The 13,053-nt window shown below is 44.7% G+C and overlaps 1 protein-coding gene across 1 annotated transcript in view; it reads right to left on the bottom strand.

Moving 5' to 3' along the window:
* Positions 1 to 13,053, bottom strand: part of COL9A1 (collagen type IX alpha 1 chain) — a 100,464-nt gene that overhangs the window by 20,753 nt on the left and 66,658 nt on the right. The window contains exons 27-30 of the mRNA XM_075598077.1: positions 12,701 to 12,754; positions 12,433 to 12,486; positions 4,547 to 4,600; positions 3,763 to 3,834 (exon numbers count right to left, since the gene is read on the bottom strand). Of these exons, the coding sequence (XP_075454192.1) occupies positions 3,763 to 3,834; positions 4,547 to 4,600; positions 12,433 to 12,486; positions 12,701 to 12,754 (234 nt within the window). The remainder of the gene's footprint in view (positions 1 to 3,762; positions 3,835 to 4,546; positions 4,601 to 12,432; positions 12,487 to 12,700; positions 12,755 to 13,053) is intronic.

Genomic DNA, 13,053 nt, shown 5'->3' with positions numbered 1-13,053 from the left:
CCCCTCTTAATTCTTGTTTTTTTGTATTTCCAAATGAATTTAGCAATTAGAGATTGTAGAGAAAGAATATCCTTTGACCGAAGTGGGACTGGGAGCGTCTGGAAAACATACAATATACGTGGAAGGAGATTCATCTTAATACAGTGAATTCTACGTATACAGGAGATGTTGTATGTGGCCCAGGTTTTCATGTCCTACCGTAGGACTCAAATTAATTCGGGGTAGCTTGCCTGGTATAGGGATTTATAATCTTTAGTGAGGGAAACTCCTAAATACTTAATAGCGTTATTTGCCAATTCAATCAGGTCTATCATGCGTCTAGTGTTATCTGCTGCTTGCCGCCCTGCTATGAAGCCCACCTGATCCGGGTGAACCAATCTGGGCAGGATCCTGCCCATTCTTTTGGCTAATGATTTTGAGTACATTTTAATGTCCGAGTTAATGAAGGAGATTGATTGATAGCTCTAACAACTAGTCAGATTTTTTCCTTTTTTATGGATCAGGGATATTGATGCTTGGAGCATTTGTTCAGAAAGGACGCCCCTTCTAAAATTGTGTTAGACATGCGGAGTAGATGTGGGGCTAAAAGGTCGGTAAAAAACATTTAATACAAATTTGAGAAGCCATCTGGCCTTTGATGGCTTCAGTTCTTTGATCGCTTGGGTGACTTCCTCCAGTGTGAACTCCCCTGCCAGGATATTCCTCTTCTCCTCCCCTAGTTTCAGCAGGCCCGTCTCCGCCAAAAATGCTTCTAAGGCTATGTTTGTTTTAGCATTGTGGGTAACTTTTTCCCCATCATACAGTTGTTCGTAAAAAACTTTTTTAATTCTTCTACTATTAATTTGGGGTTGGAGGTTAGATCTCCCCGTGTACAACGAATAGTTTGGATATTGAAATTTAGATGACTAATCCTGAGTATTGTTGCTAATAAGGTATCTGGCTTGTTCGCTTTTTCATAAAATTTCCTCTTTGACCAACTCAGTGCATTTTCCGCCTGGGAGGTTAGGAGCAAATTTAACTCAATTTTGGAATCTTTTAATTTCTTACGGGTTTCAGATTTCCCTCCTCCCCCACCCCCACCCAGGAACGGTGGACCAGATCGGGAAGCAGGCAGCCCCCGGCACACAATCCAGCAGTGCGTCTGGGCAGGATGGTCTCCGCAACTCACCTCCCAATGACCGTGGCCCCTCCACCGACTCGAGAGGGGGAAAGGAGCGGGTCCGAACTCCGGTACTACTCTGGCACCGAAACAACATGGCCGCTCCGCTTCTGCCGGTTCCTCCGCACCCTACCCAGGCTCTCTTGCCGCAGCACCAGGAATCTCTTCAGGCAGCCTCTCTTACCGCTGCCCACCAGTCTCCCGGGACCCTGCTCAGCTCTCTCACAGTTCCAAGGAGATCCCGGTCTCCAGACCCTTAAGGCAAGCAGGCCTCGGTCACAGTAAGGCAGCCTGTCAGGATAAGATGGCCACCGTACCTCTACTCTCGGCCCCTACATCCCCTCTGCAGGCAAGTCAGTGGGTGTTTTGGGGGGGTTTGTGCTCCCCAGGTGGTCTACAGCGCCCGGGCCCCCCACTACTGTATTTGGGGATATTTCTCTACTTTATTTGTAGGGGGAAAATAAGATTATAGTGGTTCTAAAGCCCGGAGCTCTGGAGATAGACGTCTTCCCCGATCAGCCGTTGGCCACGCCCCCATTTAGACTTTTTAAAGACAGAGGAGGGTGGTGGGTCATTTTTATGGCATAGGATATGCTAATCGCTTTTCTTGATATGAGTTTCCTGGAACGTAACAATTTCTCCTTCCTTGAATTCATGTTTCAGATTTAGCTAATATTAATTTGCTTGGACAAGAATGCCCATTACAAGAAGCATTTCATCAATATGTTTACAGTTAACAACAACAAAACATTGAAATAGTAAAACAGACTAGGCAAAACTTGTAGGAACGTATCCAATTTTGCATATTTATAGATAGACGTATTTAACCCCCATTTTAATAGGTACTTGCAAACAAAAATGTACTTCTTTCGAAGATGTATTCAAATTTATTTTGCTTGATGCATCTTTTTTGCTTGACATCTGAAGACCATTGTAATCTACTTCTGGAAAGTTGTTCTTAGACATTTCACTTTACATCGGGATGCCAAGGCTTCAGAGCAAAGCGAATTGGTCCGCTCTCAAAGATGCTGACTTTAGGGAACCATTTCTTATAATCTGGATCTTGCATGGAGTACCCCTTCAGTAACATATTTGGTCTTTTTGCATCATGTAATTGGCTTGAGGGAGCATCACTTACACTTAGCCAGGTGGTGTTAGGTGAGAGAAAATCTGCCGCTCTTTGTCATTTACCCTGATTTCAGAAGTGTTTCAAGAAGCTTTAAGAACCTGCTCTTAGCTCTGAAAATGATGTAGTCATACTACTGTGTCTTGCACCTTGTTTGGGTCTGCGAAACCGGGGAACTCGTTCTGCATAGGGTAGGAGACATGTCTGTGTGGGTTACATGCTTGTACAGAGTTTAATCAGGTATGCTTCCAACTGCTTTTACTTGATCTCTTCTGATATGTTTCTAACTCTAACATTGTTCCGCCGAGAGCTATCCTCTAAATTCATATTTTTCATGTTTACTTGGCAATTGAGGTCTTGGAGCTCATTGTCCGCAACTGATTGGAATTGAAATACTTCTTCCAAGTGCTTTTCAATAGAGTTTGTCCTCTCTCCTAGAGAAGTAAACGTTTTTTTTAATGGGTTCCGCTGATTTATGCAGTTCTCTTAATAAGATGGTTTTAAGGTCTGCAGAATACGAGTTAACCTCTTATATATGAAAGAGCACTGCACTGTAATACATTTATATTGTTGATATGTGGGGCGATAAGAGGGTTAAAAATCTCTAAAGGTTTCCACATACATCCTATTACTAACAACAACATTGTAAAGCTTCTTAACTTAGCAATATCCGTTAAATAATTAATATATTCAATTCATTATTTCACGTTTTATTTAAAAAAAAAAAAAATTAATGAAGCAATGTTTTTCTTGTAGCAATACTTTTTACACACTTTAGTAAATCTAAGCCAGAATGTGTCCGTTTCGTTGCCAAATTCCTTTTTAGTAGGGATTTTCCTGAACATAAATAATTCTACAACATTTGACACCCGTCCTTGAAGGTTTCTTACACCTTCCTTGTTCCAAATACACACACAAATATATATATATATATATATATATATATATATATATATATATATACATACATTAAACTGTTTCATTGGAGGTTAGTGGTTATGCTCATCATTGGCATCATCTTGGCATGTTTTATGACTGTTCAAGTTTATCCTACTTTATGTATTTGCTGTGCGAGCCTGTTTCTATTCCATTTGTTAATGACTTGCCCTTGTTGCTTCTTGCATTTTAGCCGGCAGAAAGATACAGGATGCTTAAACAATGCTTTGTAACAATGGATAACGTTTGCGATTAAAATTGTGAAAATGACACATTTTTAGATGTAAATACCACAGTTTATCAATTGCTTAACCTTTTAATGTGGGAGAGCTGAGCAACACGTTCAAATGGACCAGTTCCTTGCGGTTCTATTTGCAGGATATTCATTAACTAACTCATTGTTGTGTAATGTGTCTCATTAAAAACCTAATTTACATATGAGACCTCTCGATAAAAGCCGCTTAACTATCTTATTCTTTGCTTCTAAATACAAGACTGTGAAAAACGATGTACAGTATACACACACATCGTACGTTCTTACCCTGTCACCACTAAGTCCAGGGAGACCAGGAGGACCCGGCAGACCGATAAACCCAGGATCTCCTAGAGAACCCTTCAAAAAATAAACAAATACTTGACGTTAATGGAGTGTGTGTGTGTTGTGTGTATGTTGTGTGTGTGTGTGTTATGTGTATGGTGTGTGTGTGTGTGTGTGTGTGTGTGTGTGTGTGTGTGTGTGTGTGTGTGTGTGTGTGTGTGTGTGTGTGTGTGTGTGTGTGTGTGTGTGTGTGTGTGTGTGTGTGTGTGTGTGTTTTCTGAAAGTAATAAGGAAACAGATGAAGTTAAACTCTATGTTGAAATGCAGATTGTGTTATTTTAAAGGAAGCAAATATCAGCAATCTGCCCTGTCTAGCATTTATTCTCCGGTTCCTGTGTGAGCTGCAATTCCCAGGTTTACATTCCTGTTTAACAGTGAGCTCTTTCAGGCAGGGCCTTGCATATAGTCTCTGCTAGTACTGTATAAATAGTGCCCAGGCAGCACTGAAAGGGGGTATTCATACTAGTTAGTGTTCATTAGGTCCAGACAGAGCACCTCTTTCTCACTGCTGCTACTAGTTTTTTTTTTTAACAAAGTGGATGTCTTATACACTCATTCATATTGATCCAATGAGCTTCATTCACATTAGTCTTTGTATTCTATGCTCAGCGATATACGCTGGTGATAATGATAAATAAATAACAGACACAAGAATTCTATCAGTTATTATGTAGCTGGCTATTTAACCATCAGATAGTTCCTGTTCAGATTACAATTTTCTACTCACCAGTTTCCCAGGTGGCCCTGGAGGACCAACAGGACCTGTTTCTCCCCTGCCACCCTTTAGGAAAAGACAGAGACACGTTAAAATAAACAATCTGCTCTGAATATACTGTAGTTTTATATAAATTATTTACTCGTTCATTTCCTTACATTCAAATATTGTTACTGACTTACCACATGTCTACAAATGGCTACATTATTCTCACTATATATAGCCATACATACCCAAACTGGGGGGGGGGGGGGGAATAAATAAATAAATAAATGTATGTATGTATGTATGTATGTATGTATGTATGTATGTATGTATGTATGTATGTATGTATGTATGTATATATATATATATATATATATATATATATATATATATATATATATATATATATATATATATATATATATATATATACACAGTACACACACACATGCTTTATGTGAAATTAGCTAGTTGTACAGTACCTCATTATGAAATATGTGTTCTTGTAGGTAAATATACAATAAACAAATGAATAATTTGTTATTGCAATAACTTTGTTATTGCTGTCATTTCTTCTGGTCTGCCGCTCTTGGCCCGTCTATATCTGAGCTTTTGGGAAAGGGGTGTTGGTATAAACGTTCAGTGTGACAGGATTACTGCCATCCCGGTCCCCCCCCCCCTACACCCGCTGCACCATGAAGAAGCACCAGATGAATTCCTGCTATTAATATGTTCAAAGGTCTTTCAACAGTTAGTGGAGTATGCAGGGACGTAACTACACTACTGCAAAGCCCTGCAATGTAGGGGGGCCTGAGAACAGGAGGGTGGGCGCCGAGAGGCTGGCCGGAACTGAAGGTGGGCAGGGCTAGAGGTCCGGCCCAACCTCTGTGTCCTGCTGCCGGGGCCTTTGTTTGCTGCTGAGCCCTCACGCCAAGCCCTCCCACTGCTGGTGTACCCATGTTCCGGTCGGCGCCAGAAGTTAGGCCTGCCTAGAAATCGCACCCAACTTCTGTATCAACCAGCGTGGCTCCAACTTCCCACTGACACGGGACCAGAGACCTCACCCCCATGCCACATTGCCCACAAGGTAAGGGGAGGATTGAGTGAAAGAGAGGAGGGTTTGAGTGTGAGTAGGGAAGAAGCAATTGAGTGTGAGAGGAGGGGGAATTGAGTGTGAGAGTTAGAGAGGGGGGAGAAAAGTAAGAGAGTAAGGGGAAGAGTGAGAGAATTAGAGTAAAGGGGAAGAGTGAGAGAGTTAGTGAGAAGAAGGTAGAGTGAGAGAGCTTGAGAGGTGGGAGGGAGAGAGAGATAGAGGAGGGGGAGAGTGGAAGTTAGTGATTAGGGAGAGAGAAAGTTAGAGAGTAGGAGTGAGAGTGTAAGGAATCCGTTCCTGGTTTTGGCTGGAGCTCACTCTTGCAGAGTTGGGGAGCTCTTACACAGACCTTCCCATGGTTTTGCAAGCACTATCACCTGTGCTTGCAATCACTGCAGCTCTGTCTCTCTGCTCTGGCATTGGAGGAATTCCCACACACACACCTGTCTTGGATTGGCTATCTGCCCTTCTTATACTGGCCACGCCCTTGGACTCATTGCTGAGCATAACCCAAGGTTCACTTGGATGTAACTGTGTTTGCCACAAGCTATTTTGCCTTAGCCTAGTTCCAGAGACCTGCTGCATTCACCCCAGGCAGAGTTCTGCTTCCTGGCTCCTGTACTGAAGCACTGGATCCCCAGTGCTAGTCTTGCCTTGTTCAAGAGACCTGCTGCATTCACCCCAAGCAGAGGTCTGCTATCTGGTTCCTGTGCTGAAGCGCTGGATTCCCCGTGTCAGCCTTACCCTGTTCCTGTGACCTGTTGCATTCACCCCAAGCAGAGGTCTGCTTCCTGGTACCTGTGCTGAAGCACTTGATCCCCAGTGCCAGCCTTACCTTACTCCTGAGACCTGTATTCTACCCTTGCAGAGACCTTATCATGGGTCGCTCCCGCTCCTTGCGCAGAGGCCATTCCCGTGCTTCAGCTGCTACGCTGAAGCGGTGTGCTCCTGACTTCCTGTTGCCAAATTCCAGCCTGGGCAACGACTACTCTACCGTCTCCAACCCTGACCCTGGCGTGTCAATGGATTACCCTGGCCTCTCCAACCCTGACCCTGCTACGATTGACTACGGACTGCGCAATCCTGAACCAGCTTCGTGGTCTAAGGTCGGTGCATTCACATCCCCACCTCAGCCCTGCGGTCCAGTCCCGGTTTGTGGCGAGCACGTCCGTTACAGTATGCTCAGCCCCACAAACTCGGACCGCCCTGTGGTGAGGGTAGGAATGCTCATGTCTGAAATACAGTCTGCAGACCTGTTCCTGTTTGAAATAATGCCCCCGCCTGAAACCCAGTGCCTGTTTAAAGGTTTAACTCCATCTGAAAGACTGCTCCGTAAAGAACTCCTTAGAGTTCCCAGCACCTTAGAGAGTTAAAACAGACCCTGGTCTTCTATGTCCCTTCTCCTGGTTCCCCTGTGACCGGGGGAAACGTGGATCCTGTACAACTGGCGAAGGCTCAAAGTGCGTTCCATGAAGTGTCCCTAGCTTTTGATCACCTCTTAAAACTGCATGACCCTCTCCTCGCCAGCTACGCTGTTACTGGACGGTTCCCCCGTGATACTAGTCCTGTTGCTAAACCTTTGGGGGTGCCACCTTCTCCTAAAAATTTTACCAAACTGATTTTGAGTCTCTGAAGCCTAAAGAAGAGTTTGCCCCGATCCCTGGTTCTGATTCAACCTCTCATTTCTCTGACTCTGATGTTTTGCCTTCTTTAACCCCTGCTTGTAAACCCTTTGAGACACCCTTTGAGCATTCTTGTAATCCCAAGCCAATGTCACCTTCCTAGAGCCTGAACATGAACCTTCTATGCCCCCAGTTTCCAAGTCAAATCCTCTTCTTCCAGACTCTCATGCACTGCCTGCTTTAACCCTTGATAGTTCTCAAACCCTAGGTTTAAAGGCAGACCTTGCACATTATGCATCTCCTGAGGTTCAAGTCTCTGAGCCTGTTGAGGACCTTTGCTTTACTTCCCCCGTCCTAACTAAAGTTCCTGGTACTAAGTTCCCTGAGACTACTTCTGAAATATTGATCCCAGTTAAAAGTGATACTCATGACTCTGCCATAGCCAAGAGCCAGCACGCACATTCCCCTGTCTCTGATACATTTGCTACACTCAATGCTCAGGGGAAAGGTGCACCCTCACTCTCCCCCTAGGGGAAGAGGAACAAGGAAGGCCAATATTCATGCAACCTGTGTGTGACCTGCCTCTCTCAAGTGGGGAGAGGTTACGACTAAATTTGGGTGGCAATCCCCTTAAGTACAGCCAGGAAGAGGGCACCAAGTCTGACCCAGGATTGGGTCAACCCAGGCCAGGTCCAACTCCTCCCTTGTCACTCAATGGCACTCCTAGGAGTGGGGGAAACCCATGATAAGTATTGGCAGGCCTGATCTTAAAGGGCTTACTGCAAGGGAGGGCAGACTGGTAGCTAAGAACCAGTCCTGGCTACACTCTCCATCTGGTGGAAACTCCCATGTCCTCACTGGGACCAAAATTTGCGGGTAACATCCTTCAGATGCATATCCTAAACAGAACAGGTGAATCAATAACAACAGTATGAGAATCACAATGCAAAAGATACATACTTTTCTGTAGCAGAGTGCATATAACTTTAATTACATCACAGCATCCCATGAAAAACCCAGGTCCCTCCCAACATGGAGAACGTAATTACTCAGTAGTAATGCTCCAGGTCTGGTTTGTTGACAAGAGCCTCAGAACTATCAGGCACAGTTACAGAAAATACCCTCTTAGGGTGCCATTCGGATACTTATTCTATCCAGTCCATGTATATGAATATTCCTACTTTCCACACCCCTACCAAGTAAGCAACCCTTTCCACTACATGGTAGAAAGAACTCATAGTATGAGCAGTAATGTAGGCCCAGATTACATCAATCAACCTCTGTTCCCTGTTCTCATCAATTTCCCGCATGGTTCTGGCACATACGGGTATTCAAATCTGTGGGACTGCCTATGACGCTGCATTACATACCGCTCTGCTCTACTGATCTTAGTGAGTCTACAGCCTTCAGTTTGGCCTGGCAGGACCCAGAATAAGGGTTCCTATTTGGGTGGTTTACAGTACCATAAGACCATCCCTTATGCTGCCCTATCCCAAGCCTGATCTCATGCTCCCGACGCCTAATTGCTTCCACGTCTCCTCTTGGCCAAACTCTCCCTCCACCCACCAGAAATCTACTATGTCACCCTCTTCCAAGATGACATACCCCTGGAACCTGGGATCCCACCATGGTAGGGTCTTAACTGGAGCAGCCTTAGTAGATCCAGACCCGGAAGTAGTATGGGAAGAGAAACCTGAGTTGTCAGAATTCACCGACATCACATACTGACTTCCCCCAGAAGTGACACTGCATGCCATCTTCTCATCCTCATCACCTGGAAACCCATCCCCAAAGTCCCAATACTTCCAGTTCTGAGAAGGAACAGATGGTTTCAACAGGCTCCGGACCCACCACTTGGGGCTCTTCAAAAAGGATTGTCTGGACAATACAGTAGGAGCAGCGGTACTAGTCGAGGGGCAAGGGGCTTTACAGTCCTTAGAGTCTCAGTCAGAGTCCTTGGCTTTGAGCCCACCCTGACTGGATACCAGTGCTATGCTGACTATATGGGGTTCTGTGTCTGTGTTTGGCTTAGGCCTAAGAGCCATTCAATGTTCCCAGTATGTGGCCAAATATTCCGTGGTAAGAGCCTCAACACTCACCGGAGTCACAGCCATCCTGCGGTCCAGGCGTGCCCTGAAAGAGCTCATAAATTGGTACCCCACAATGTTATTGGAAGTGGTACTCAGTGGAGCGGGAATCGGCCATTCCTCGTCTACCCCAGCAGTCGTGTGGTAGTGACATCACTGGCAAGGCCGCTGGGAACCTCCACTATCGGCAGTGTCCTCCATCATCATCATTATGATGTCGGCATCATAACCACCGGACTCCGCAGTCGCTCAGAGCCACTGGTAAGGGTCTGTTCGTCTGCAGCACCGGTAGGGGTATTCAGCACCGGTTGGAATCCATTCCTCGCAGGTCTCCACAGTACATTGTTAGCTGTCTACTGAGAGTAAGTAATACCCCGGACTAGCAAAGCTCCCTCGGTTACGCTGCACTCATTCACGGTCCATCACAAGTACTCTGTGGTTCACGGTCTGGTGACGGCTAGCGATACCGTGGTAGCTCCTCCAACAGAGGTTCAGTGGTACCTACGGATCAGTCCCCCTCCTCAGACACTACCTATCCGGTACCTTACACCGTCCTGCTTGGCACTAGAATCGCAGACCCTCTCCAAGGGTTCCTGGGACACGTCAACCAGAACACTCCCTTTAGGCATCAGACACCTACAGTATCAGCCTCAGGATGACTTAGACCCAGCAATAGCCTCTCTGTCTCCACACAGCTCACCCGATTTGGCTAGCCTAGGCTGTAGTTCCGTGGCAGGGAAAATGGGCCCCGGTTATAGTATGCCGGAGACCCCTGGCAACTACACCTAGTCCCACTCTTTCATCAGCACCTGCTGTGGAAGCGTACCTTATAACTTCCAGCCTTGCGTCGCTGAAAGCCTGTCCTGTTGAGCAGTATCTCAGCAGCGCCACCAAATGTAACGGTGTTTTCCCCCACCCGATGGAGATTCTGCCATTACAGCGTGTGTGGAGCATGCTACCTTTTGGTAAGCAGGAGGGCTGTGTCATACGCTGATGTTTGTGGGGACACAGGACAAGCTTTTGGGGTACATACCCAGCATAGATCTCTAGAGGTACAGCGCCTCCATCTGCCGCAGGCTCCAGATGTATGGAGATGATCTCCTATGGTACAACACAATCCCCTCTCCTATACTAGGAAAATCACACACCAGGCAGGAGGTATAATAACTGGAACGGTTTATTCTGTTCAGCTCAATGCAGTCACAGCATGCCTCTGCCCTATGCAGTCTTTGGTGTTGTATCCAGCTGTAGGATGATCCCTGGATCTGCACTATGGTTCAAGGGCCCCCGCAGCAGTCCTTCCTCTTCCTTGATCTTCTTTCAGGATCAGGGCAAAGGTCCACACTCACTCTCTCCCAAGGGGAAGAGGAACAGGGAAAGACAGTATTCACGCAACCTTTGTGTGACCTGCCTCTCTCAAGTGGGGAGAGGCACTGACTAAATTTGGACAGCATTCCCATTAAGTACAGCTAGGAGGAGGGCACCAGGTCTGACCCAGGATTGGGTGAACCCAGCCCAGGTTCCACCTCCTCCTCTGTCACTCAAGGGCACTGCTTGGAGTGGGGAAAACCCATATTAAGTATTAACAGGTCTTACTGCCAGGGAGGGTAGACTGGTAGCCAAAAACCAGTCCTGGCTACATAACAAAATTATGTCAAACTGGAATAAAGATTGAAAATACCAATAGCACATTCATCTTATTCATTTATTTATTTTTGCAGTGGCTTTTTCTAAAAAGAAAATATAAATGGGCTGGAATATTTAGCAGTTCATTCCTTACCAGGGAAGAATTTGAGTACAATTAAAGGGTCAGGTGCATCCAAGGAGCAAAACTTATCTCAAATAAACATCAAAGTATTCATAGCCATCCAATTACCACAAGTCTGCATAAAAGTCTAGACCCTGCTGTTCTCATAATCATCATCACGAATTAAGGACAATGGCATTTACTAGTTTGACAGGTTTTACCCAACAGTAAAAATATCTGCCCTCTCTGTGTTTCAGGTTCAAGGAACAAAAACATGACCCTATTAGCACATGAGCAAACACGTAGGTGTAGATTCACAAAGGCCCGTTGCGGGTTAATACACCTGATTGTGCATTAACTGCCATGCAAGTCAATAGCAGTTAACGATGGGTTGGGTGTGTTACCCCGCAATAGAATTTAGTAAAACCCCACCCTAGAATAAAATATTGTACTAAACTAGAGCAAGGAGAACGCAGAAAGGTACTTTTTAAGTCAACTTTAGCATGGGTCAAAATAAACTTAATAAGCCGAGGGTACTCTTTCTGAAATGAGGCGTGACCCATATGCTAACCAGGAAAATACTATGTACGTTCAACTCGACTTTTTATGAAATTACATGAAAGGCCTCTAGAAGTCATTCATTTAGTGTGAAAGTGGGATTGCAATTGGATATTGCAATTCACCATTTGTAATCCAATCACAATCAACTGCATGCACTGACTGATGTGTTGGAACATGTAAATAAATTATACAAATAATAACAAGGCTCGTGCAAGTTTTGTGAAACATTTGTAGAAGTGTGTCTGGCCAAAGACAGGCAAGACATTACAAGAATACAATTTCCACCGCTAAATACCAAGAACAGGCATGTCATCGATTAAAAGCCATATATTAATAAAGGAGTCTCCTGCCATAAGGTACATTCTGATGCTTGGAACACACCTTACAGCCCAATTCAACATGCTGCCAGGTGTCTTCCAGCCCTGAAGGTGCCTGCCAGCAGTGGGGGTGTCTGCCAGCAGTGGGGGTGTATGCCAGCAGTGGGGGTGACTGCCAGCAGTGGGGGTGACTGCCAGCAGTGGGGGGGTCTGCCAGCAGTGGGGGTGACTGCCAGCAGTGGGGGGGTCTGCCAGCAGTGGGGGTGCCTGCCAGCATAATTCTAGTAAATATCAGGCAAAATCTTTGTTCATACCGTACATACAAGTCACTTCTCTAACAGTTTATGATTAGTTGCTTTGCACATTTATTTCCTGCACAACGCATTATTTTTTTTCTTTATATCTATAATTTATAGTAGTACATTTTATATCATCGTAAATGGGAAAAAATATCCAGATTGTGGATAATGTAGGTCAGTCACTTACCGGAGGGCCATTGGGTCCAAATGGGCCAACTTCTCCCTGAAGTCCCTGATCACCCTGTTTTTGTAAAAACAGAACAAAATACATTAGGTTGTTTCTGAGTTTGACTATTGGGCAGATAGCATTGCTGATTCCAGGTTGAGTATTAATGAGAATGAATCAATTCCATAGGAAGGGAAGCATTGGTTTTCAAAGCATTTGCATTCCTTCCATTACGAAAGAAATTTAAAAAAAATACAATACATTACAAAAAAAATAAATGACATCTTACAGGTTTACCAGAGTTTCCCATTAGTCCTGCTACACCTGGACCACCGGAATTACCCTGTTGGAGAGAAAAGGAAAGAACATATGAGTAATAATACTTTTCAGTGTATCGCAGGTCCCTCAAGCAATGCAGGGGCTACATTTAAAACATATTTCACTTTAGTGCACTTCTTTATGCCAGTGAAGCTTTCAGGGGTAAAGAAGTGTCGTCCCTTCTGTAGAATATCTTTCCTAGGAAGAAGAAAACTCAAAGGATTATTGCTGCATTGTCTATTTCTTATTAGTTAGTTTTGTATTAGGTTGTTTGACCTAAATGTGCTTATTTTTCTACATATAGGAAAGCGGGAATGTAAACTA

The sequence above is a fragment of the Ascaphus truei genome, chromosome 4 (genome assembly GCF_040206685.1).
Source record: "Ascaphus truei isolate aAscTru1 chromosome 4, aAscTru1.hap1, whole genome shotgun sequence".
NCBI lineage: Eukaryota > Metazoa > Chordata > Amphibia > Anura > Ascaphidae > Ascaphus > Ascaphus truei.
Note: the sequence above shows the minus strand (reverse complement) of the source record. Positions and strands in the feature narration are given on the sequence as shown.